Below are 25,211 nucleotides of genomic sequence, written 5' to 3'. Positions count from 1 at the left end.
GCTCATCATGCCTGGGCAATGCTTCACTGTCCTCGCTTTATTGGATGGGATTGCATTTCCATTCCACAAACATACAGTTCCAAATTTACACAGGAAGGAAGAGCAAACACAAACACTATGTTTTAAGGCACTAAACCCTTTGGTGTAGAGCTGTACACGCAGGAAGCGACACAAGCGTCTCAGGGTGCTTTTAAGACCAGGCTTGTTGCCAATCTGCCATAATTAAGATATTAAATGTGCTGTAAGTGATTTGTTTTATTGAATTAAAAAATAGGTTCTTACAACCTGTCAGATATCACTGAAATATGAACCCTGAGAAATCATTTTTCTGTAATCAGAGAGTAAAAAAGTGTTAAAAGTAGGCCAGTCTGCACTTTTTTAGCCAATTCAGGACATTCTGTGCATGCAATAAATTGTTAATTTACATTTTATTTTTGAATTTAAAATATGTATTTTTAAAATTGCAATGTATTTGCATTTTTGCCAGTCTGCACATTTTTAGCCAATTTTAAAACATTCTGTGCATGCAATAAAATGTTATGCATTTTATTTTTGAATTTTGCATTTAAAATATTATGTGTTTATAAAAATGCAATGCATTTGCATTTTTGCCGGTCTGCACTTTTTTAGCCAACTCAAAACATTCTGTGCGTGCAATAAAATGTTATTTTACTTTTTATTTTTGAATTTTGCATTTAAAATATTATTTATTTTTAAAAATGCAATGATTGATCTAACTCTGAGATGTAAAACCCCAGAGATATCCATCTGATGCATGTTTATCTAGACCAATAATTAAAAAAATAGCACATTCTTTGAGCATTTATTTATTTGTTTTTCCCTGATAAACTAAAAAAGACTTTATTCTCAGGCCTGGGACTTTTTTTGTCTCTCCCTCCTGATGGCAGCTCTACTTTATGTCCATGTGATGTTAGGAATAAGGATAAAGAGGTGCAGAAACAATTAGATGGTAAGATTGGCAGTGTAAAGAGTTGGATCTTAATGAAAGACCTGTAATAGGACAGTGTGAGATGTGTATTGTATGCAGTCGGCACTGATAGTGCCTTAGTGTTGCCGTCTTCTGTGCTAACTAAATTAGGCCTTTCGTTAAGACTAAGGGAACACTTTTAGATAGAGATTCAAACTGAAAGCTCAAAGTACAGCCCAGAGAAGGCTGATGCAAGATGACAGCAGTCGGAAAGGCTTTTTGCAGATACATCCAACCAAATATCTCCTTTCTGTCTGAGAGTAAGGCTTTGTTCAGGTTCCTGCTCATTTATGGGATATTGGCAATTCTCAGCCCCTTTCTCTGATGGCTTTCACTACTGATCTGTTCTGCTCTTTTGTTCTACTATAGTATGTGTCAGAGGCTCTCAACTGTAAAGATAAGTCTGTTGAGTTTTTCTGAAAGTGTTCAATTTAGTAAATTAATAAATGTGAAATAATAAATACGACATAAATACACCACAGGTCAAAAATCAAAAGTTTGGAATGATTATTTTATTTTAGAAAGAAGTCTCTTATGCTCACCAAGGCTGCATTTATTTTGTTCTTTTAAATTGCAAAGATATTTTGCTATATTACTGTTTTTGCTGGATATTATGCCTTTGTGTGAGCTAATAGTGACTAATACCAATAGTGTAAATAATTAAATAAATAATTAATGTTTTAAGGAAGCCTAATGTTAACATATCTTGATCATGAAGCAGAACCAGTTAGGAAGCACTGGTTTATGTGTTATGAGACCAATTACCTACTACTTTATTGTTATTGCACATGGCTAATGTTAGTTTTCTCCCTTATGTTTCCCTCAGGACTCCTCTCATTGCGGCTGGGGTTATTGGAGGGTTGTTTGTGGTGATCATCGTGGGCCTGAGTGTTGCCATATCAGTGAGGAGGAAGAGCATCAAGAAGAAGAGAGCCTTGAGACGCTTCTTGGAGACTGAGGTTAGAAACAGTCCATCTTCTTTTCTGTTTTTTTTAATGTTGTTTTGTTCGAGCTTGGGTTCAGAAAACAGACAGAAAACATCCTAAAGACTGTTCTCTCAGCCAATTCCATGGGGCCTGAAAACCCGAAGGAACTTGAGAGCAAATCAAAAATAGAACAAAAAACCAGGGAAGCGATTATGACCTATGGCACTCTGTATGTGTCTTGAGATAGTTCCTTGAGAGGAAGTACCCACCAGCAAGAGGAGATGAGTCAGGTCATTTCCTGATTAAATTTAGAGCTTCATAAGTAAAAGCAACCTATGCTAGTTTAGTCATTGTATACTGCTTGTTTTTCTGTAGGCTACACCACACATGAGGTTAACCAAAAATAAATAAATAAATAAAAATATATTAAAGTAGGATTTTGTGCATTATGATACAGTTGGTTCAGTATGTGAACCACTTTGTGATATTAATTGCAGATTTTGAGAAAACAAAAGCATTGTTTGACCTTGCAATGGGGGCACTTTAAAGCTTTAGAGGCACCCTGTGTGTTTGTTTAAAGCCTATTAGACACATTTGATTAACTTTTTAAATAATTTGTTGAATGATATTCAGTTATCATATGTAATATCAAAAGCTTAATATTTATTTAAAAAAATCATAAACATTTAAATGACGAAATTGGAAAATGTACTAATTACGCATTTAAACTACATTTTCATATCTCAAATTTTAGCAACAGAGTTGCAAAAATGGCAACCCTCATAGAAAATAAAATAGAAAACAGTTATGTTTAGTTTGACCTCCTGAGGCTGTTTATCATCTTTTTATGAAGGTTAACTACTTCCTTTCACCTACCATTTGTTGGAAAAATCTTTTTCTGGCCCTATAACCTATTTATGGAAAATTATAATTTCAATAACTGAACAACAGCTTTATAAAAGTTCTTTGGACAATTCAAATCTCACTCAATCTGCTTTTGATTACTACATGAACCTCATGAACAGTAAAACTAAATTTGTTCCAGTGCCGAGGATAATAGCCTCTATTTGGACATTTTTTAAAAATGATTGTGTGTGTTAATTAAATAAAACATTAATGAAAAATCTTGTCTTAGCTAGTGTGCTGATGGCCTCACTTATGGCTTAATTCTTTCCTTTTCATTTGCTCTTTCTGTTTCTCTGTCTGTATATGCTCTTAATATCAGAGTTTATTTTACATATCAGGATAATACCATCTCTCTGGACCTTTTTTAAACTGATTGTGTATGTTAATTAAATAAACATTAATGAAAAATCGTGTCCTTGCTAGTGTGATGGCCTCACGTATGGCTTGTTTTTTTCCTCTTCTTAATGCACACTGTCTTCCCTTCTCACATACTCGTTCCCTTTTTTCCATCCTAATAGCATAGTTTATTTTTCATATCACAGTGTGGGTGGAGGGTTCATATGAGTGCAGGTTGCACAAGGATCCGCCGTTCCTGTGCCCGAAGGTTCTGACCCCTCCTCTTCATGCATGCATATATGCGTATGGCCTCAGGCTTTGAATTGAGAGTATAACACTCTCTTCAGACACTACACAAAGTGATCTGGAGCAGGCCCACGCATGCCATAAAAGACAGCACATGTGTGTGAAAATGGACATCATTATGTATGCCAATAACACATATGGTCTTGATCGTTCCCATATCTCCATTTTCACCAGAATGAGGTGTTCCCATCACTATATATTCATATTGCATTGGAGCCTTACAGTGCAGTCCAGGTTTCAGCACCATAGACAGCTCCTGATCTGTTTTTCAGCACTGCATGCAGCGGACAGCTCCCCGGATCACAGCTCGTCCCTCCCCTGGCTCTCCTCTGCCTTCAGTGTCCAGGCTCCTGATTTACAATTCCATTTAAATGAAGAAACGCTATTGTTTTTTAATCAGGCGGCTGTGATGAGCCGGGGGACGCCACAAAGGGTCGATAGAACGGCTGATTTACGCTCTCTCTCGATCCCTCATTCTCTCTTACGCTCCCAATCTCTCTCCTACACACTCTCTCGGTTCATATTTTTATCAGGTTAACCTTCTCTCTTTCTGTCTTTCTTTCCTGTATCTTCTCTCTTTGCGTTTTCCTCTTATCTCTGTCCCCCTCTCTCTTGCGCATTTCAATAGTTCTTTTTTTATCGCCAGGGGTTTTTATGCATTGATTGAACTCCCAAACTCTGATATGCGCCACATAATGGCACAGAAAGACTAAATAAATTAGAGGGAATTCATAGACTATGGCCTATGCTCTTCAATTTATTTGAGTTAGGGCCGAACATTCATTGATTGTCCAGATTGATTGTTGCATCTCTGACAGTGTCTCCCTGCCTTTGTGTGTCTCAGTTGGTGGAGCCTCTGACGCCCAGCGGTGCAGCTCCGAACCAAGCACAGCTACGCATCCTGAAGGAGACCGAGCTGAAACGGGTGAAGATCCTGGGAGCCGGGGCCTTCGGCACAGTTTACAAGGTAATGACATTAGATCGGAGACAGAGGGAACTTAAAGGGTGACAATTCTGTCATTAATTATTCATCCTTGTGTTATTTCCTTTAACACATATATTACCTTTCTGGGCCTTGAACATAGTAATATAAAAAAGCATGGTAGGAAAGCTCTCAGATTTCATTAAAAATATTTTAATTCATGTTCTGAAGATGAACAAAGAAACAGGTTTAGAATGACATAAGGGTGAGTAATTAATGACGGAATTTTCATTTTTAGGTGAATTATCCCTTTAATAAAGACCTTTGCAGTCCATATATTTTGCTAAGGATCATGGTTACTGTTAATTTATCAAAAATCACTAACTAGTGTACACATAACTTTATAATACTGTGCTATGGACATTGAACATACTACCATTTAGAATTTGGGGTCAGTAAGATTTCATTTTAATTGTAGATGTTTTTTTAAATGTAATAATATTTCACAATATTAGTGCATCTATCAAATAAATGTCAATGGTATTGATTTATTTTTTGTGTATTTTTATTGTTTAGTTTTTTTTTTTTTAGTTATTTCTTAGTACATTATTCTAACTATACTACAGTGAGTAATTGTGCCTTGGCAACTAAAATATATACATTTTTTATATTTTATTTCATTTTTGTTAACCTTTTTCTCTCAAATAACAAAATGTCTTTTAATGTTTTTATTTTCAGTTTTAGTAACCCTGAATAATAACCCTGAGAAATATAGCATTGGTGAGCATAAGAGACTCTTTCAAAAACATTGAAAAAAAAATTGACCAACCCAAACTTTTGATCTGTAGCGTGCTTCAAATCAAAAACATGTGAAAATATCCAACAGACTCACTTTGAAGGAGGTATTTGATGGTAGGCTTTTTTTTTTTTAAACCACCTTACAACCAACCAAATTGACCTTACAACCACCAAGATCACCTTAGAAATGTGGTAAGAACATGGCAGAAAATCTTAATAAAGTAGCATTACCGAGTTTTGCATGAATTTTGCATTAACATTCACATTTTCTCGAGTAACAACAAGACACATTCTTCTCAATTCCTACTAAGAAATATCTTTTTGTAATTCCAGGGCATCTGGGTACCTGAGGGCGAGACTGTGAAGATTCCCGTTGCTATAAAGATCTTGAACGAGGCGACGGGCCCCAAAGCCAATGTAGAGTTCATGGATGTGAGTGTCACCCTATTGCAAGGCTTGCAGCTGTAGTTTGTGTAATTCCACTAAGCGAATATTCAGCTCTTTAGTAGTTCAAAAGGAAAAATGCATGTAAACCTCAAATTGGCCCATCCTCTTAGATGATGCAAGTACTATGAAACACTTACCAAAGGCCTTTCACACCCATGATGAGTGCAATCTAAAACAGGTTATTTTTGCGTACATGTTCACTCGCATGTAGATGCGGCTCCGTTTTGATGGTATGTGTTTGTCTTGAGAGATATCTGCGTATATGTACATGTATTAAAGTGGTCTCTCCATGACTCCCCCTTGTGAGGTATTTCCCACAATTAATCAGTGTTAATGGGCATTTCACTTTTAGAATATTCTTAGGGCTTTGCAGATGAACAGATTCACTCACACTGCGTGCAAACCACAGAAGCACATGAAAACGGATCAGACATGTAGACGCTGACCCCCGCTGTTGATTGGGCGAGCAGCGTGTGCGTACGCAATCATCTCAGCAGCTGGAGAATAGCAGGAGCGTGAATGCTCATTATATAACTGTCAAGTGTGTAATTTTATGTAGTGCTCAGATAATGGGTTTGTGTGTGTGTTTGTGGATGTAGGATGTGTGTTACATACTGTTTTAGTTTTTAAAATGTTCAAACAAACGTAAGAGGATCCCTCCGAGGCTTGAAATCATATTAATGGCAGAGGCATCTTTTATTGCGGTAATATAACCTTATGGCCCGAGGTTTGGATATTATTTCTGAATTATCCCCTTAGCTGTTTGTGGAAATTATATGTATTTTTTACGTTCTGTATTTTCTTAGTCCCTGATACTTTTATAACCTCTGCCATCTTTTGTTTGGACCACAGGTTAAATATGTTGGGTATAAACTGGAATTAGAATCGTAAATGCGCTTTCGTTTAGTGCGATGCTTTACACATTTCTAATTTCTGACTAGACTGTGCTGTACTGAAAAGATCTATTTCAGTATATCATAGATGGTCATTTTCAGCATGTACATATGCATTGTTACTGATTTATGGGTAATGAGACTTTTGTAGATCCTCCAGGTTTTGCAACTTTTATGAAACAAAGCGAATAAATCTTACACTCATTTCGCAGACTGTAACTATGGGGCTTTTTCACAGATGAATCTCAGTGGGACGTCATGGGTGTGTGTGTTTTTACATGCATGACAAGAAGTGTTTCCGAACCAATCTGTGATAAATTGTCTGTACTGAATCTGTTTGGAAATGTGAGATGTGTGCACTTTTGAAAATTGGAATTGAAACACCCTGCCATTTGGAAATATAAGACACTAAAATTAATGCTTTTATTCAGCAAGGATGCATTACATTGACCAAAAGTGACAGCAAAGACAAAAGATTACTGCTTAAAATAAATGCTGTGGTTTCGATTCAATTTATTAAAGAATGCATCATGGTTTCCACAATAATATTAAGCAGCACAACTGTTTTGATAATATTAAAGTATTAATATAAAGTATAAATATTAAAAGATAGTTCACCCAAAAAATTCTGTCATTAATTAATCACGCTAATGTTTTCTAAACCCCTAAGACCCTCATCTTCGGAACACAAATTACGATATTTTTGATGAAATCCAAGAGCTTTCTGACCCTCCATAGAAAGCAATGCAACTCCCATATTCCATGCCCAGAAAGGTAGTAAGGACGTTGATAAAATAGTCCAAGTGGCATCAGTGGTTCAGCTTTTATTTACATTTGAACAAAAAGTGGCATGTCCAAAATTATTCATACCCTTTGCAAACTGTCACAGTCTATGGGAAAATCCAAAGTTCTATACCATTCCAGATAGTCCAAGCTGTTCTAAAGCATCCTAATTACCCTGATTCATTGGGAACAGCTGTTTTAATCAACTCAACAGGTGAAAAACAAAAGCTCTCTGCTGTTTGTTTGTGGACAGTCATGGCTAAGACAAAGGAGCTCACTGAGGACCTGCGGCTGCGCATTGTGGCTGCTCACAAGTCAGGAAAGGGCTATAAGACCATATCTAAATGTTTTGAAGTTCCAGTGGCTACAGTGCAAAGTATTATTAAAAAATACAAGACATTCCGCACTGTGAAAAATCTTGGAGGATGTGGTCAGAAGCCAAATGTGACACCTGTGCTGGCCAGGAGGATAGTGAGAGAGGTAAAAAAACAATCCAAGGATCACCACCAAGACCATCCTGATGAATCTAGGCTCTGCTGGTGGCAACATCTCAAGGCAGATAGTCCAACGGACACTGCACACCACTGGGTTCCATGGACGCAACCAAGGAGGACACTTCTCCAGATAAGACACACACAAAACCCACTGTCAAACATGGTGGTGGGAACCTAATGTTTTGGGGATGTTTTTCAGTCGGTGGACCAGGGAACCTAATCACAGTAAACGGCACCATGAAAAAGGAGCAATACATCAAAATTCTCAACAACAACATCAGGCAGTCTGCAAAGAAACTTGGCCTTGGGCACCAGTGGACATTTCAGCACAACCACGACCCAAAACACACAGCAAAAGCGGTGAAGAAATGGTTAGCAGACAAAAACATTAACTTTTTGCAGTGGCCCAGCCAGAGTCCTGACTTAAATCTAATTGAGAATCTGTTGAGGGAGCTAAAGATCAGGGTGATGGCAAGCAGACCCTCCAACCTGAAAGAGTGAATGGGTAAAAATACCAGTGGAGACATACAAAAAGCTGGTCAGCAATTATAGGAAGCATTTGATTGCTGTAATAGCCAATAAAGGCTTTTCTATTGATTATTGAGAAGAGTATGAATAATTGTGGACATGCCACTTTTTTGTTCAAATGTAAATAAAAGATGAGTAAAAAAAAATTCCACAATGATGCCTCTTGTACATCGCCTTATTATCTTCTGGGAGACGTCTGTGTCATTTCTAATCAAAAAAAAACTTTAAGTCAGAATTTGCCAGGGGGTATGAATAATTTCTAGCCTGACTGTATATATTTTTTGAAAGTCTCCTGTTCTCACTAAGCTTCAAGTGTTTTATTTTCATGCTGTAAAATCGGTTATTGTTTCATGTGCTCTGAGCTCTTATGTTGTTCCATCCAGGAGGCTCTGATCATGGCAAGTATGGAGCATCCTCACCTGGTGCGGTTATTGGGTGTGTGTCTGAGCCCCACCATTCAGCTGGTCACTCAGCTCATGCCCCACGGCTGTCTACTAGACTACGTGCATGAGCACAAAGACAACATCGGCTCCCAATTACTGCTCAACTGGTGTGTTCAGATTGCTAAGGTAAGACTTCACGTATTAAACTCAGCGTTACTCTTGGAGACCATGTGTCTTTTTTGTGGCTTTTGATGTGGCTCACGTTTTATCAAAAGCACTACTAATTTGTTTAGAGGTTTAAAGAAGGTAGGAAGAAATTACCTACTGCATGTTTAAAGTAAAAGTGTTAAGGTGTATTTTTTTTAACTTGCATTAAACACTGTTCAGATGTTCACTCAATCTCTTTTCCTCCCAGTCATGCAGCGAGCATCGCTTTGTTATATTTCTTTGATTTTTGGACCCCCACCCTGTCTGCACCGCTCTGTTTATCTTCCTCCCACACCAATGGTGGTCATATTTCCTCCTCTCTGTTTCTCCCAGACTAGGAGTGCATGTGAATGATCTCAGAGCAGCAGCACCTCAAAGGCTGCTGGGATAGATAAGCAGCGCTCACGCACGCTCTGTCTGATCTGAGCTCCACGTTGTAACTGTGAGCTTTGCTTTGTGTCACTCGAGAGGAAAACTTCTGACACTTCTGAGATGCAGAACTGTACAGTATATCAGCTCTGTGTGGGGGGTTTGAAAAACAATGATTTAACAAAACAGTAACAAAGCAGCTATTTCAGGAGTCATTGTTTACAAAACATTCTTAAAAGGAAAGTAAAAAGGCCTCTTGAATGTGAAATATGCCAGATTATACAGGAGTTGCATCACAGCAGGTGGTAGTTGACATGACAGTTAAAGCTGCAGTATGAACTGATGTACTTCAACTAAAACTTATAAAGTATTCACAGCCTGAATAGTATTTGATGATTTTAGAAAGCGAGAGATAAGAAGAGGGTACATGCACTACCTGTTAAAAGTTTGGGGTCTGTAAGCTTTTTAAAAATATATTTTTAATGAATTATTTTATGGTCACCAAGACCACATCTGTTTAATTAAAAATACAGGTCTGAAACATCATTACAATTTAAAATAACTATTTTAATATATTTTAAAATGTAATTTATTCCTGTGATGCCAAAACTGATACATTTCAGCACAATTGCAATTATAATATTGCATTAAGAAGTCATAACTCATAAAGTATTGCCAGTTACCTTTTCTTGCTCTGCCAACTGAAATAGTTCCAGATAAAGCCAAGGCACAAATAAACCTTGGCTTCTTGTGGCTTATTGCTTTATATCCATATCCATATATATATTATATCCATATGCATATCTAGTGGTGTTTCTAAATGAAACAGTTCAATGAATGATTCAGTAACTCACTCATAAACGTGTGTGGCTCCTGAATGAATCAATGCTTTTAAATGAATCGGTTGAATGAGTAATTCAGTGACTCACTCAAAAATATGTGTAACTCCTAATTGAGTCAGTGCTTTTAAACAAATCGGTTGAATGAGTGATTCAGTGACTCACACATAAACTTGTGTGGCTCCTAAATTAATCAATGTTTTTGAACAAATTGGTTGAATGAGTGATTCTGTGACTCACTCACAATCTTGTGTGGCTCCTGAATGAATCAGTGTTTTGAATGAGTCACTCACTCAAACAGACTCACTCCTTACTAGTGTAGCGATGTAACATACAAGAAGTGTACAGTCGTGGCCAAAAGTTTTGAGAATGACAAAAATAGTTAGTTTTCACAAAGTTTGCTGCTCAACTGCTTTTAGATCTTTGTTTCAGTTGTTTCTGTGATGTACTGAAATATAATTACAAGCACTTCATACGTTTCAAAGGCTTTTATCGACAATTACATGACATTTATGCAAAGAGTCAGTATTTGCAGTGTTGGCCCTTCTTTTTCAGGACCTCTGCAATTCGACTGGGCATGCTCTCAATCAACTTCTGGGCCAAATCCTGACTGACCCATTCTTTCATAATGACTTCTTGGAGTTTGTCAGAATTAGTGGGTTTTTGTTTGTCCACCCGCCTCTTGAGGATTGACAACAAGTTCTCAATGGGATTAAGATCTGGGGAGTTTCCAGGCCATGGACCCAAAATTTCAACGTTTTGGTGCCCGAGCCACTTAGTTATCACTTTTGCCTTATGGCACGGTGCTCCATCGCGCTGGAAAATGCATTGTTCTTCACCAAACTGTTGTTGGATTGTTGGAAGAAGTTGCTGTTGGAGGGTGTTTTGGTACCATTCTTTATTCATTTATTTTTTTATTCCTTTTTCCAGATGCCCCAAACAATCGGAAAGAGGCTTCATTGTAGAATATGACTTTGCCCCAGTCCTCAGCAGTCCATTCGCCATACTTTTTGCAGAAGATCAATCTGTCAATCTGGTTTTTTTGGAGAGAAGTGGCTTCTTTGCTGCCCTTCTTGACACCAGGCCATCTTCCAAAAGTCTTGGCCTCACTGTGCGTGCAGATGCGCTCACACCTGCCTGCTACCATTCCTGAGCAAGCTCTGCACTGGTGGCACTCCGATCCCACAGCTGAATCCTCTTTAAGAGACGATCCTGGCGCTTTGCTGGACTTTCTTGGACGCCCTGAAGCCTTCTTAACAAGAATTGAACCTCTTTCCTTGAAGTTCTTGATGATCCTATAAATTGTTGATTTAGGTGCAATCTTAGTAGCCACAATATCCTTGCCTGTGAAGCCATTTTTATGCAACGCAGTGATGGCTGCTTGCGTTTCTTTGCAGGTCACCATGGTTAACAATGGAAGAACAATGATTTCAAGCATCACCCTCCTTTTAACATGTCAAGTCTGCCATTCTAACCCAATCAGCCTGACATAATGATCTCCAGCCTTGTGCTCGTCAACATTCTCACCTGAGTTAACAAGACGATTACTGAAATGATCTCAGCAGGTCCTTTAATGACAGCAATGAAATGCAGTGGAAAGTTTTTTCATGATTAAGTTAATTTTCATGGCAAAGAAGGACTATGCAATTCATCTGATCACTCTTCATAACATTCTGGAGTATATGCAAATTGCTATTATAAAAACTTTATAAGCAACTTTTCCAATTTCCAATATTTATGTAATTCTCAAAACTTTTGTCCACGACTGTACTTTGAAATACTCTCCCTTTTTAAGTACATATAAATATTTTAACTAAAGGAGTTCATGTCAACCACAACTGGTGTGAGTTTAGCTTTGTATTGTACAGATGAATAGACAAAAGCCTGTGCTGCATACATTTAAATGTTCGATTGAGCTGTTTAGATGAATCTCATGCATTTAAATCATAGTTTTAGAAGGCTAGTTGGTATTCAGACATTTTGTTGCTGTACTCGCATGACCACTCCACAGGCTTTCCGAATCAGCCGTACGGAATAAAATTTTTTGGCATAATACTTTTGAGAAATGTTAACCTGAAGTGATACAATCGGAGCTTATTATTTATGTATTAGACTCACCTCATAAGAGGCTTTTCTAAAACTGGGCTTCGATGTGGGAGTAAAATCAGACAGCGTCTGCCCTGTTCTTTTCAAGATAATGGGTAAAACGAGCCAAGGCTTTAGAAATGTCACCTCATATACTCATAGTGTTAAATTGCTGGCTTCAAAATAATACCTTAAACCGACCTTTCACTGGTGCATTATACGGAAATATAGAGGGATATTTAAGTGAGCCAATTTCTTCGACATATACAGTATATTAAGCATTGCAAACAGCTGCTGTGACTGTTGATGCAGTTAATCTTTATCAGTGAAAAAAGGCTTTAGTGTCTCTAAAACAGTTTTTTTTTTAACTTTTTTTTTTTAATCCATTGCACAAAGTTGTCTATGCGCACTATACACAACTCATTTTGAAAATAAAAAATACACTTTTTCCTTGTTTTGTTGTGGTCCATACATTATTGATGAAGCAAAACCATGGTATATACATTATTTACAAGTACCTTATTACAGACATAGAACATGTTGTTTTTGCAATGCCCTCTTCATGCAGCTCCTCTGACATATAAACCCTTTCTCAAGCACAGTGTGTGTGTATGTGTGTGTGTCTTAGGCCACCTGGCTGTGAGGGGCTTCTTCTAATGAGGCCAGAAGAAAAGAAAAAAATGTCAAATAAACAGAAAAGATTCAGTGAAAATGCTCTCTTCCACAATCAGGTTTTGAGCATTGGACTTGAGAGATTTTATGTATGATAACAGGAATGGATGTAAATTGTGGTGAATTGTCCAAGTACAAGTACAAGTATTTTAATATGTGTGTCCTTCTCCTTGCAGTGTACAAAGAAGTCTTCTTTATACTTAAAATGCGAACCACAGAAAAATGCTTACAAACTTCAGGGCTTAACCATGAGGATTTTTTATTTTGTCCAGTCAGGCAGTACTTCTCATTTTTACATTTTTCTCTGGTCACACTACAAAAAAAAACTGACCTGAAACTCTCTCACTCTGACCCTGGGTCAGCAGGCCATGCTTATTGTTGAGCCCTGCAGAAAAATGACTGCTGGAACCTGACACAGTGATTGTTCTTCTGGAAAGGGTACTGTAAAGTAGCACAAAAAAAAAAAAAAAAAAAACAGCAAAAAGACAGAAAAATAAAGTGCAAGCGTAGAACCTGAAGAAAAATTTAAAGAAAGTGGTTCTAAGTGACATTGTAGAAGACCACAAGCCTATTTTCCATGGTTTGTCTCACTGTGCCCAACAGGTTAATGGCAGGCTGACAGTCAGTGGCATTTTTGTGAAAGAAAACACACTTTACATAATAAATTATTGATGAAATAATCAGGCATGAACATCATTTTGATTAGGAGATTAATAAATGAATAATGAAATGAGATGAGATTGGCCAGAGGTGCACTAAACCAGCATTTGCACTTCTTTATTTCTTTCAAACGTGCTCTGTTAATGAATTGCACATAAGCATCTGGAACAGAATCTGTGTGTTCAAGTATAGATACCTAGAAAAAAACTGACTCAGGAGCCAGCACAAGCCTGACGTGTGAAGGTTAAATTTTGATGCCCTGTGAGATCCCCGAATACCACCAGTACTTAGTTTATTATTGGAGAAAAAGTCTGGCACTGTAGTGACAAGTTGACCAGCAAAATAATACACTGCTGCTATCAGCGTTCAATTAAAATGAAAGAGGGCTACAATTTACTTTTGAGCGTATTTCAGTGATTTAGAGTTGCTATAGATCCAAAATTTCAATTCTGGAATAATCAGTATCATATACCACACTATAAAACTAAAAAATAGAATGATTTTTTCCCTAAATTTTCTTACATTTTCTTTCTTACAAGATGGAAAATAAACACAGCTGTAATGTAACAATGTAATTCCACTGCTGCAAAACAATGGCATATAATCCAAAACATATGTATATATATATAATTCTTTACTGTGCCTTCTGTTGGCAGTCTTTGCGAGCAGGTGAGATCGATCTTCAAGTAAAGATCTTGTAAAGCGGTACAAAGCAGCACCATCTCTCAAATTAACATTGTGGAGCTGACAACCATCTGCAGCCATGCAAAACTGAAGTTCCCCTGAAATACTAATTGTGAGGCACTGTACCATAACATTCATGCAGTAATTACACATTTGGTCGTTGTGTTTTGAATGTTTACCGCTAGAGTCTGTATTTTCCGAGTGGCATTTAGGAAAGCAGCTTAGAGGTGTAATTGTTAAGGAAACAGACTGTGACACACGGCAAGTGACAGCACAGGCAAACAACAGACACACAGCATGAAACAGCAAAATGTTCACACATGCCTGCACACTCATTAAGGCTGCGTCCCATGAACTGATTTTTCAGATGTAAAGCTTCATTTACATAGTCGTTCGAGAATCAGAGAGAGTCTCTGTGTGTGTCTGCAGCTTTCAGGGAATACTGAGTTAATGGCCCTGCAGACTGTCCGTCAGTTTCCAGGAAAGTGTACTTTATACAGCAAGCCCCAAAGGGACAAACACACATTACAGTAGTTTCAAGTAATTAGAAGTTCAAATTTTGGTAACTGAAAGTGATGTCTGATTTGTTTACTTTTTGTTTTTACAAGTTTGATCCACTTTGGGTTATATATATATATATATATATATATATATATATATATATATATATATACAAAATACATGTTATTTTTTATTTAGTGCTGACCTGAATAAGATATTTCACATAAAAGACGTTTACTTGGTCCAAAAGAGAAATGACCCCGTGTAAAAGTTCAAATATGCTTGATTCTTAATATGTTGTTACCTGAATGATAATCAGCTGTTTTGTTTTGTTTTTTAGTGATAGTTTGATTTATTTGTTTATTTGGTTTTTCAGCATTTGTGTGTTTGAACCCTTTCCAACAATGGCTGTATGATTTTGAGATCCATCTTTTCACTCATACACAACTACTACAGAAAGTTCAAACGCTCACTGATGCTCCAGAATGAAACGCAATGCATTAAGAGCCAGGGGGTGAAAACTTTTTGAATTTAAAGATCAGGGTAAATTTAACTTATTTTGTCTTCTGGAAAACATGTAAGTATCTTCTGTAGCTTCTGAAAGGCAGTACTATATTTAAAAAATCTGAAATTTAGGTTAAATTTAAAAAATGTACACACTTTCATTCTGTTCAAAAGTTTTCACCCCCCATCGCTTTTCCTTCTGGCGCATTAGTGCGCGTATAAACCTAATAGTTGCATATATACTTGTCCTCAGTGTGAAAAGATGGATCTCAAAATCATACAGTCATTGTTGGAAAGGGTTCAAATACACAAAAATGCTGAAAAACCAAAGAATCTGTGGGACCTGAAGGACTTTTCTTAAGAACAGTGGGTAGTTTAACTGTTCAGGACGAACTAAACTAAACAAAAAAAAAACACAGCTCTGGATCATTCTGGTAACAACACAGTATTAAGAATCAAGCGTATGTAAACTTTAAACAGGGTCATTTTTATAAATTCAACTATTATTTTCTCTTGTGGACCATATGTAAATGTTTTTTATGTTAATATATTTCCGATATCACTAGAATATCGCACTCTCTCTCAGTCAATCAGATTTAAGGACCAGAAAGAACTGTTGTATAAATATATACATAAATACAGATATTTAATGTCAGACATTTCACATCCAATCCCTTGCCTCCTCTGAGAAAGCAGACTTGACATAGTTCTGCTAACAGAAAGAGAGCTTTCTATATTGGAAAGTGTTACACTCTGGGTAGGCAGTGGTTTGCGGTTAAATATTCATTGCCGGTTATAAGGTTCTTATTAAGTTCAATGATGAAACTGATACAATCACAGGCAACAATTATGCCTTTTATCCATTCATGGTTCATTTCATCAGAGGAAATCTTGGAATCATCCCTTTCTTCATGTCTAAAGCTAAGCCAATTGAATTTTCAATAGATGAAATTAAATAGACGCTTGATATTCAATGGTTTTAAGTTGAGATGACAATCGTCTGGCTTCCAACGTGGTAATTATAAGCTACAGATTGACCATAGAGTAAGACATCTAAAGATGTCTTGCAATTATACCTTTCTTGAACAATGTAACCTAATTAGCTAAATAAAACCGTAATTTAACATTGTGGATATGTCAGCCCGGTTGGCTCGTACCTGAACCTAGATCTCTCCTGTTTGAAATAAACCTTTAAAACATCCTCTAGGTGCTGCCAACCCAAGACAAACAAACGCATGCAAAGCAATTTACTTTAAAGGCCATCCGTACAAATCTTTTCCAATATTCATATTGTCATTCTCCCACACACAGTCATTCATCTCACATCTCCTTCCTCTTCCTTTCTTCACTCTTTCTCAATCTCGATGTGGGTCTGCTGAAATTTTAAACAGGTAGAGAGAGGAAGACAGCACAGGTCTCAGGGAACACGGAGGATTTCGCAGCTCAGTAGACCTGCACACACTAGAGCGACTTGCCAGTGTTAGAGATGAAGTTAAAGGGACACCAACAGTTTAGCAGGGGCTTCACTTTCAATTATCTGGATATCAAAACTGCCATCCAACAGAGCAGCTTTAATTGCTTTGACCTTGGTGGATCTGTCGGTGGTTTGTGGTGGGAAAGAGAGAGTCCATGGAGCTGTCATTTGCCCTGTCATTTCTGTGAGCTTGTGACGTGAAAACAGCTGCAACTTTCTAAAGAGCTGAACACTTATTGAGTTGAGTTATTTGCTAAGAAAGGAAGAGCATTTGTGTCTTGCTTTTGGCATAATAGGTGTACTTATTCCTAAATGTGTCGGAACACGTTATCCTGCCCTATATGAGACTTTTTCAAGGTAGATTTGCATGTATTATTAAGCAGGGTTATTATCATTAACTAAAACTATTAAAACGTTTTTGATGTTTGAAATGCATTAAAATAAAATTAAAGATGAATAATAGATGAAACTAAATGAAAATTAGAAATGCTGCTTAGCAACTAAAATAAGTTTGAAGTAGAGATATTACTAACTGGAAAGAAATTAAAACTTCAGTTCAACTGAAATAAAAATAAATTAAATAAAAAAGGATGAAAGCATAACAAATACATATAACAAAATAACTAAAATAACTAAAACAAAATATTTAAATGACAACTGAAAATCTGAAAATAAAAGTGGATTATAATACAATAAAATTCAATTAATAGAAAGTGCTCAAATTAATGCAAAATTAATAAATAATGCTAAAATAACACTGATTCTTAACAGATAATGCATTCCCAAGATGCACTGTGACAAGTGCAGTGAAAAATTAAATATAATATAAATATAAAATATAATCATGGATATATTTCATTTAGCATTATTATTCATTATGTTATATTTCAAATCAAATTGACCTGAAGTAACCAGAGACTTGTACATTGTTGTAAAAAAAAAAAAAATCAGTTTCAAACAAATGTTGTTTTTTTCAACATTGATAATAATAATAATAAATGTTTCTTAAGTACAAAATAAGAATATTACAATGATTTCTAAAAAATTATGTGAAGGCTATTTCAAATAAAATAAAATATTTTTTATTGTAATAAAATTTCAAAGTACTGTTTTTTATACTGTATTTTCATCAAATAAATGCAGCCTAAATCCAGCATAACAGACTTAAAAAATCTTACTGACCCCAATTTTTTTAACTTATTTTTTAATTTAATTTAATTTAATTTAATTTAATTTAATTTAATTTAATTTAATTTAATTTAATTTAATTTTGTGAAAGAGAAATATAATATCAGATATATTTAATTCAGTATTATGATTCATTATATCATAATAGTAATAATAAATATTTCTTGAATACCAAATAAGAATATTAGAATGATGGCAATATATATATATATATATATATATATTTATTTTTATTTTTTTAAATAAAATAAAAGAATAATAAAAAAAAAAAAACTTTTTACTGTATTTTTCATTCAGCCTTGGTGAGCAAAAGAGACTCTTACTGACCCTAAATTTTTGAACTTTGAATAATAATTTTATTATATATATTTTTTTAAATGATAATGCAATCCTAAGATGCAGTGTCGTGAAAGAGAAATATAATATCACAAATATATTTAATTCAGTATTATGATTCATTATATCATAATAAGAATAATAAATATTTCTTGAATACCAAATAAGAATATTATAATGATGGCTTAAAAATAATAATAATGTAAAAAAAAAAGGCTTTTTAAAATAAAATAATATGATTGATCAGAAGTAACCAGAGAGACTTGTACATTGTTACTAAAAAAAAAAAACTATTTTAAATAAACGTTGTTCTTTTGAACTGTAACTTTCAACATTGATAATAATAATAATAATAATAATAATAATGATAAATATTTCTTGAAAACCAAGAATATTAGAATGATTTGAATGATTTTTTTTAAAGGCTATTTTAAATTAAATACAATAATTAAAAAAATAATAATTTAATGAAATTTGACAATAGTACTGACTTTTTTTTTCATTAAATAAATGCAGCCTTATTCATTATACTGTATTATATTTAATGTAATTTCAGGGTTGTCTAAAAAATCTGACTTTCTTCTGAGGAGCATAAAAGAAGATATTTTGAGAAAAGTACTTTTTACTTGTCCATACATTAGACATCAGTGCTCACCAAAACTGTTTGTTCACCAGTATACTTAAAAAAATTATAATTGTTTTTGTCAGACTTAAAGAGCAATAGAAACATGCGAGTCGTTTGCAAATGCAAATCTAAATGTCTAATCTGAATATAAACGCTTTTCCTCTTGCCGTTTCATCAAGGCCTCTGCAATTAGCTGGAGACGATAATGACTTGGATCGATTGTTGTGCTATTTCATCAGGTCAAGTTAGCCATATTTACCACAGGCAGCCATCTGTTATGCTCTAGCGTGTAGAGAAAGGATGACTAGCCATGTGGCTGCGTTCGGAGCGTATCACGGACTGCTCACTGGCCGCTCACACGCAGACAGACAGCTGGGAGCACAGATGCACATTTGGAGCAGAAATGTCTGGGAAAATACGAGAGGTTTCTGAATGTCTGACTGACACTTAACGCTTGTCGGTTGCTATTGAGGTTTTTCCACCAGGGCTACAGTTTCCTAACGCACAGGGTTTTAATTAGTTTTAAGTCAGTGCTTTGAGAGCTTATGGGTGGAAATAAAACTGATATATACACAGCCAACATAAGAACCCTTGAGGTGCCTAGACAAAATTAATGATTAATAGACTGGAGCTTAAAGAAATCCAAATAAAAAAGCATTTACTTACCATCATGTTGTTCCAACTTGTATTTTCTCTCTTCTGTGTACTAAAAATGGAAAAATAGCAAGCGAACCAAACCATAAGAATATACGTAATTGTTCCTATATTTAAACCTTGGAGACGAAAATGTGATTTGTTTTACCTCATTTAGCTCTGACACACAGTACCTGTCTGGCATGATCTCGCACCTTTCTCCCACGCTCCTTTGTTTTTCTATTTTCTCCGTATTTCTGGCTCGTGCGTGTGTGGTCCGAGCCAGGCTTTTGCTGTCAGAATGAGGTTTTTGCTCGGAAACACATAACACGCACACACTTGGCGTAGCGCTTTAAGTTAAAGGAGCGTAAGAATGGATGTGCTGTGCCGCCTCAAGCTAAATGACTTTTTCACTTCTCTCATTTTTCTCATTTCTGAAGAAAATGCTTTTTGTTTGTTTGTTTTATTTTTCTTCCAGGCATGCGAACATCAGCAGAGCCATCCCTACGCTGAGGCCTTTATGGTCTTACAGATGAGCTTAGTGTCACGTTCTTGATCTGTATGAGAAAAAAAAACAGATATGCTGATAAACATCGCTACAGAGAACTTGAAACTGGTATTACAGTCGTGGTTAAGTGCCGACGAAAAATTATTTGATTTAGCAAGGACGAATCAGTTGTTCAGAAGTAATCACAGAGGCTTGTGCATTGTTAGAGAAAAATCTATTTCAAATTATATATTTTGTCATTTTCAGCATTGATAATTTAGAAAAATGTTTCTTGAGCACCAAATAACAATAATAGAATGATTTCTAAAGAATCATGTAATACTAAAAATAAGGCAATTTTGAATAAAATAATTTTTACAGTATTTTTCATCAAATAATTGTAGCCTTGGTAAGCATAAGGGGTTTAAAAATCCCAAACTTTTAAACTTTTTGTAAAATTGAATTTAATTTAACTTATTTTTTTCTTTTTACATAAGTGCCAAATAAATATATTAGAATGATTTCTTAAGAATTATGTGACACTGAAAACTATTTCAAATTAAAATACTTCTAATGTAATATAATTTATATATATCTTTTCATGTTTTTTTATACTAGATGAGCAAAGAAGTATATTAGAATGATTTTCTTAAGAATTATGTAACACTGAAAAATATTTTTTATAATATTTATAATTATAATTATAAGTATTTTATTTTATCTTCTTTGTCATTTTTTTTAATTATGTTTAATATTATTTTATTTCATTTTATATATAATGAAGATGAACACCAAATATTTTTATTTTATGTCATTTTATATATATGTGTGTGTGTGTGTGTGTGTGTGTGTGTGTATATATATATATACAATTTATTTTTTTTAATTACAATGAGAATATATTAGAATGATTTCTTAAGAATTAATTTTTTTAACCTTTTTTTCTTTTTTCATGAGTACATGAATAAGAATTATGTGACACTGAAAACTATTTTAAATTAAAATACTTTTAATATAATACAATTTTATTTTTCATGTTTTTATATATTAGATGAGCAAAGAAGTATATTAGAATGACGTTTTAAAGGATTATATGACACTGAAAAATATTTTAAATAAAATAATTAAAGATCTTACTGATCCCAAACTTTTTTGTGTTATGTTATTTTATTCAGATTTATTTTTTATTCTGTTTAGTTTTTATTTTATGTATTTATTTTATTTTAGATGAGCACCAAATAAGTATATTAGAATGATTTCTTAAAAATTATGTGACACTAAAAAGTATTAAAAATACAATATTTTTAATGTAATAAAATGTCACAATAATACTTTTTTAACTGTGTTTTTCATTAAATAAATGCAGCCTTGATGAGCATAAGAGACTTAAAAAGCTTACTGACCCCAGATTTTTTTTTTTTTTTTTTTTTTTTTTTGTATTTTACATAATTGCCACCAACCAAAAATATTACTCGTAGCAAGTTAAGTCTGCCATCAGTACAAAAAGTTACAAAACACTTATGTCAACAAACCCATAAGACATTATAAATATGATTGGACATGCTGTTGTAAAATACCCAATATTCACACACCAATGCCATTTCATTAAATTTCCCAGAAGCCTTATGCTGATGCCCTTATCATGGCTGCCACAGAGGTTTACTCATTGTTGCAATGGAGCCAGACCGGCCTCAGAGGAAAGGCACGTACATCCCCTTCCCTGAAAAAAAACATACAGGCCCCAGGCGCCAAACACAACCTGCAATATTGATTTGTGAGACCAGCTCCTAACAGACACTAGAGGACCGAGCTGGGTTTTGAGAAGGAGGCAGGTGTGTATTATTTACTGTGGCCCAAGGAAGGCCAAACCTCGCTCTGAATCTGTAAACAATTGTTCAGTCCAGGTCATAGGCAATGAAGAACCAGGGGAAAAAGGAGTGAAAAAACTCTAAAATGGGACAGAAGCCAATGTTGTTAGAAGGGAAAGGAACAGGCCGACATGCCAGTGGACTATCTGAGATCATATCGAGAGTAAATTAATCACCCAGTAAATGAGAGTTAAGCTCTTCTTTGTGCCCTGGTGTAATACCACAAGAGACAAAGGACGACTGCATGACCTTACGGCAAATTAATTCACGCTGGATTCAGTGGTTTGATTTAAAGGGAAAGTTTGCCAGAAATGAAAATGATGGCATCCTCATTCTCATGTCATTTCAGAGAAGGTTTTTTCTTCTGTAGAACACAAAAGATGGAAAAGGATGTGCTTTTCCATACAAATTTCATAGAAAAGCTTCAAAAATGACCAAAAAGTAATCTAATGGTTGAGATTTGAAGCCTGTCTGTAGGTTATTCTTTCTTTCTTCTGAGATCTTTGCACCAACTGTGACCTCATTTTGCTCACATAATCCAAAATCTTTCCATTATGGAAAGTATAAACAGAGAGAGCTCTTTATGATGATGGTTACTATAGATTTAATATTGAATTATACCTGTCATTTGAAACCTTTACCATCATCAGTCTCTTTTCTCACTCCCAGTGTGATTTCCCCAGGAACATGTCTTTCCCCCACTGAACGGTTAATGTGTTGCCAGGCATCCGTTACAGCTTAAAGAGTTGCATACAGGCCAACAAATTGAGCAGTAAATTGGCGGATATGAGGTTCAATTAACAGCAGCAAGTCATGTGAAGAGAGTGACGGCATCCTAGAGAGAGTGTGAGTGTGTTTGTCGCCATCACTCATTTTTCCCTAAACGTTTAAGTCTGAAGAGTTGAAGTCAGTCTGAAACTCAAAACATTCAGCTTCATTTTGGATGGCATTTTGGAAGGCTTTTAAAGGAAACCCCATGTCTTTTATTGAAATACCATATGTAGTAGAAAACCCATGAAAGATTTGTTATTTAAAAAAAAGACACATTGTTTTATAAATTTTTTGGACTATGGAAGGTCCCGTTATTTCGATGATATCAACTGGTTGCACCTGGTGAGCTACTGCCACTACTTGTTGCTATTTGCTATTTTTACCACAACACACAAAATACTGATATGATGCCACTAGGGCTGCCCTTGACTAAAAAAAAATTCTGGTCGACCAGTTGTTACTCGACTATTAGTCACACATTTATTAACAAATCGTATAAATCATAATAATGAGCTTTTAATTGCCTACATAGCCTAATAAGCGCTCAAGCGCACGTAACAAAAGCTTGCCACAGCGCACCGGCAGATATAATAATTATGAATGTGTCAGTGAAAACAAGGAGGCTGCATTAACACTTTAATAATTTATTGATAAACTAGTGCTTTCTTTGTTTTCGGTATAAGAGATAAAGTCGGCGACACTGACTCGTCATCTCTGCAGTAGTGATGCATGTTTCATAAATAATCTGAGAATATTTGTTTTCTGTTTGAATTTGTTCATTTAAAAGTAGACATTTCACTCTCTGTAGATATATTTTCATGTCTGTAAGGCAAGTATACACTGAGTTTCGGAATTTTGCGCTCAAGTTCACAGAGCCCGAGACGGCAAAAAAAAGCGCATTCCCTTTGCTTTCATTATTTTACAAAAGTGCAACATTTCATTGTAATTCTAAGTGCACACAAAATCTACTTCCTGTGTTTTTTCTTTTTCTGCAACTAAGCGACTAATTAAATTTTGGTCGACCAAGCCACTTCTCGTCATCTAACGACTAACATCAACTAAAGCCCTAGATGACATATTGTTTGGCTTTTGGTTGTAACTTTCAGTCGAAGGGCAACAAGAGAAGCCATGTAAGTCTTTACTGCTTTCCTAGCGATTAGAAGAGGAGAATAGAATGGGAAGGTGCCTGTGGACGAATAAAACTTCCTAAAGACTCACGTCTTTGTTCTCTCCACTTTAGCCTTGATGCCTTTGAGGCTTTTAGTAGGCCACAGCTACTGAAAGAGCTTACAAACAGCAGAGACAAGAAACGCTAGATGCCATCCTGGCAGGGTGTAAACATGCAACATTTATCTTATATTAAGCCATACAAGTGAGGGATAGTTTAGCCAAAAACAAAAATTCTGTCATCATTTCACTCTCATGTTGTGCCGAGCCTGTATAACTTTCTTTCTTCTCTGGAGCAGAAAACAAGATCCTTGGTTTTATGTCAATGCAATGAAAGTCCAAAGTAGCTTGGGCATCAAAATATAATTTTTTGTGTTTGGTGCCACATGAGGGTGAGTAAATGACAGAATTTTCCCTTTGTGCTAAAATATATTATGGAGGACAACAGCATTGTTCCATTTGCACTTATGACTCCATTGCATTATTTAGTGTTTGTAGGTCACATCAGAGGACAAATAAGATGGTGTGTTTTGGGTGGGGGTGATGCCCCCTCTCCCCTATTGTGCCCCCCACACTGTGTCGTTAATGAATTTGGCCCCCCACCCCCAAGGCCTCCACAGGTCTCTAGGTCTCCAGGTCTCACCTGATTGAGAGGAGCACGTAGGTCTCGCTCCTCCCTCACGCCGAGCACATTACCAAGCCCATCTGGTGCCCTGCGCCCCATGCCAAGTACAGCCCAGTCCGTCAGGACAAGGTCATGTGTTGGCATATGCTCTGGCACACCGTTTCCTACCCCAAAGGCCCAATACCTGTGATCAGAACAGTGTGCTTTGGAGCCAACTAGAGGCGTCACTAGATGTAATTTTACCAGAGAAATGGAGATAACTAGAGGTAATTTTCTGAGAAAGTTTTTTTTTTTTTTTTTGTAGCATAATGCTAGTGCACTATTATTTTGGAATATAACATGTCTTGAGTAATAATCATATTGGGTTTTTACCTTATATTTTCTTATAAAGATAATATCTATACCTTAAAGGGATAGTTCACCCAAAATTTAAATTCTGTCATTCATTACTCACCCTAATGTTGATCCTAAACTGTAAGACCTGCGTTCATCTTTGGAACACAAATTAAGATATTTTTCATGAAATCTGATAGCTTTCTAACCCTATATAGACAGCAACACAACTGACACATACAAGGCCCAGAAAGGTACCAAGCACATAGTCCATGTGAGATCAGTGGTTTATCCGTGATGTTATGAAGCTACGAGAATACTTTTTGTGCGCAAAGAAATTTCTTCTTTGTGTTAGTCGACTCACGTTTATGCGGCAGAGACTGTAAAAGACACCGTAAAGTCACATGGACTATTTTATTAATGTTTTTACTAACTTTCTGGGCCTTGAACATGTCAGTGTTGCTGTCAACATG

The 25,211-nt window shown here is 35.6% G+C and overlaps 1 protein-coding gene across 1 annotated transcript in view; it reads left to right on the top strand.

Moving 5' to 3' along the window:
- The window catches only part of LOC141336561 (receptor tyrosine-protein kinase erbB-4-like), an 85,402-nt gene that overhangs the window by 18,857 nt on the left and 41,334 nt on the right, over window positions 1–25,211 (top strand). Inside the window, exons 5-8 of the mRNA XM_073842245.1 lie at window positions 1,815–1,947; window positions 4,307–4,429; window positions 5,516–5,614; window positions 8,711–8,896. Of these exons, the coding sequence (XP_073698346.1) occupies window positions 1,815–1,947; window positions 4,307–4,429; window positions 5,516–5,614; window positions 8,711–8,896 (541 nt within the window). The remainder of the gene's footprint in view (window positions 1–1,814; window positions 1,948–4,306; window positions 4,430–5,515; window positions 5,615–8,710; window positions 8,897–25,211) is intronic.

This window comes from Garra rufa, chromosome 6 (assembly GCF_049309525.1).
Source record: "Garra rufa chromosome 6, GarRuf1.0, whole genome shotgun sequence".
Lineage (NCBI taxonomy): Eukaryota > Metazoa > Chordata > Actinopteri > Cypriniformes > Cyprinidae > Garra > Garra rufa.
This window is presented reverse-complemented; position numbering and strand designations above follow the sequence as displayed.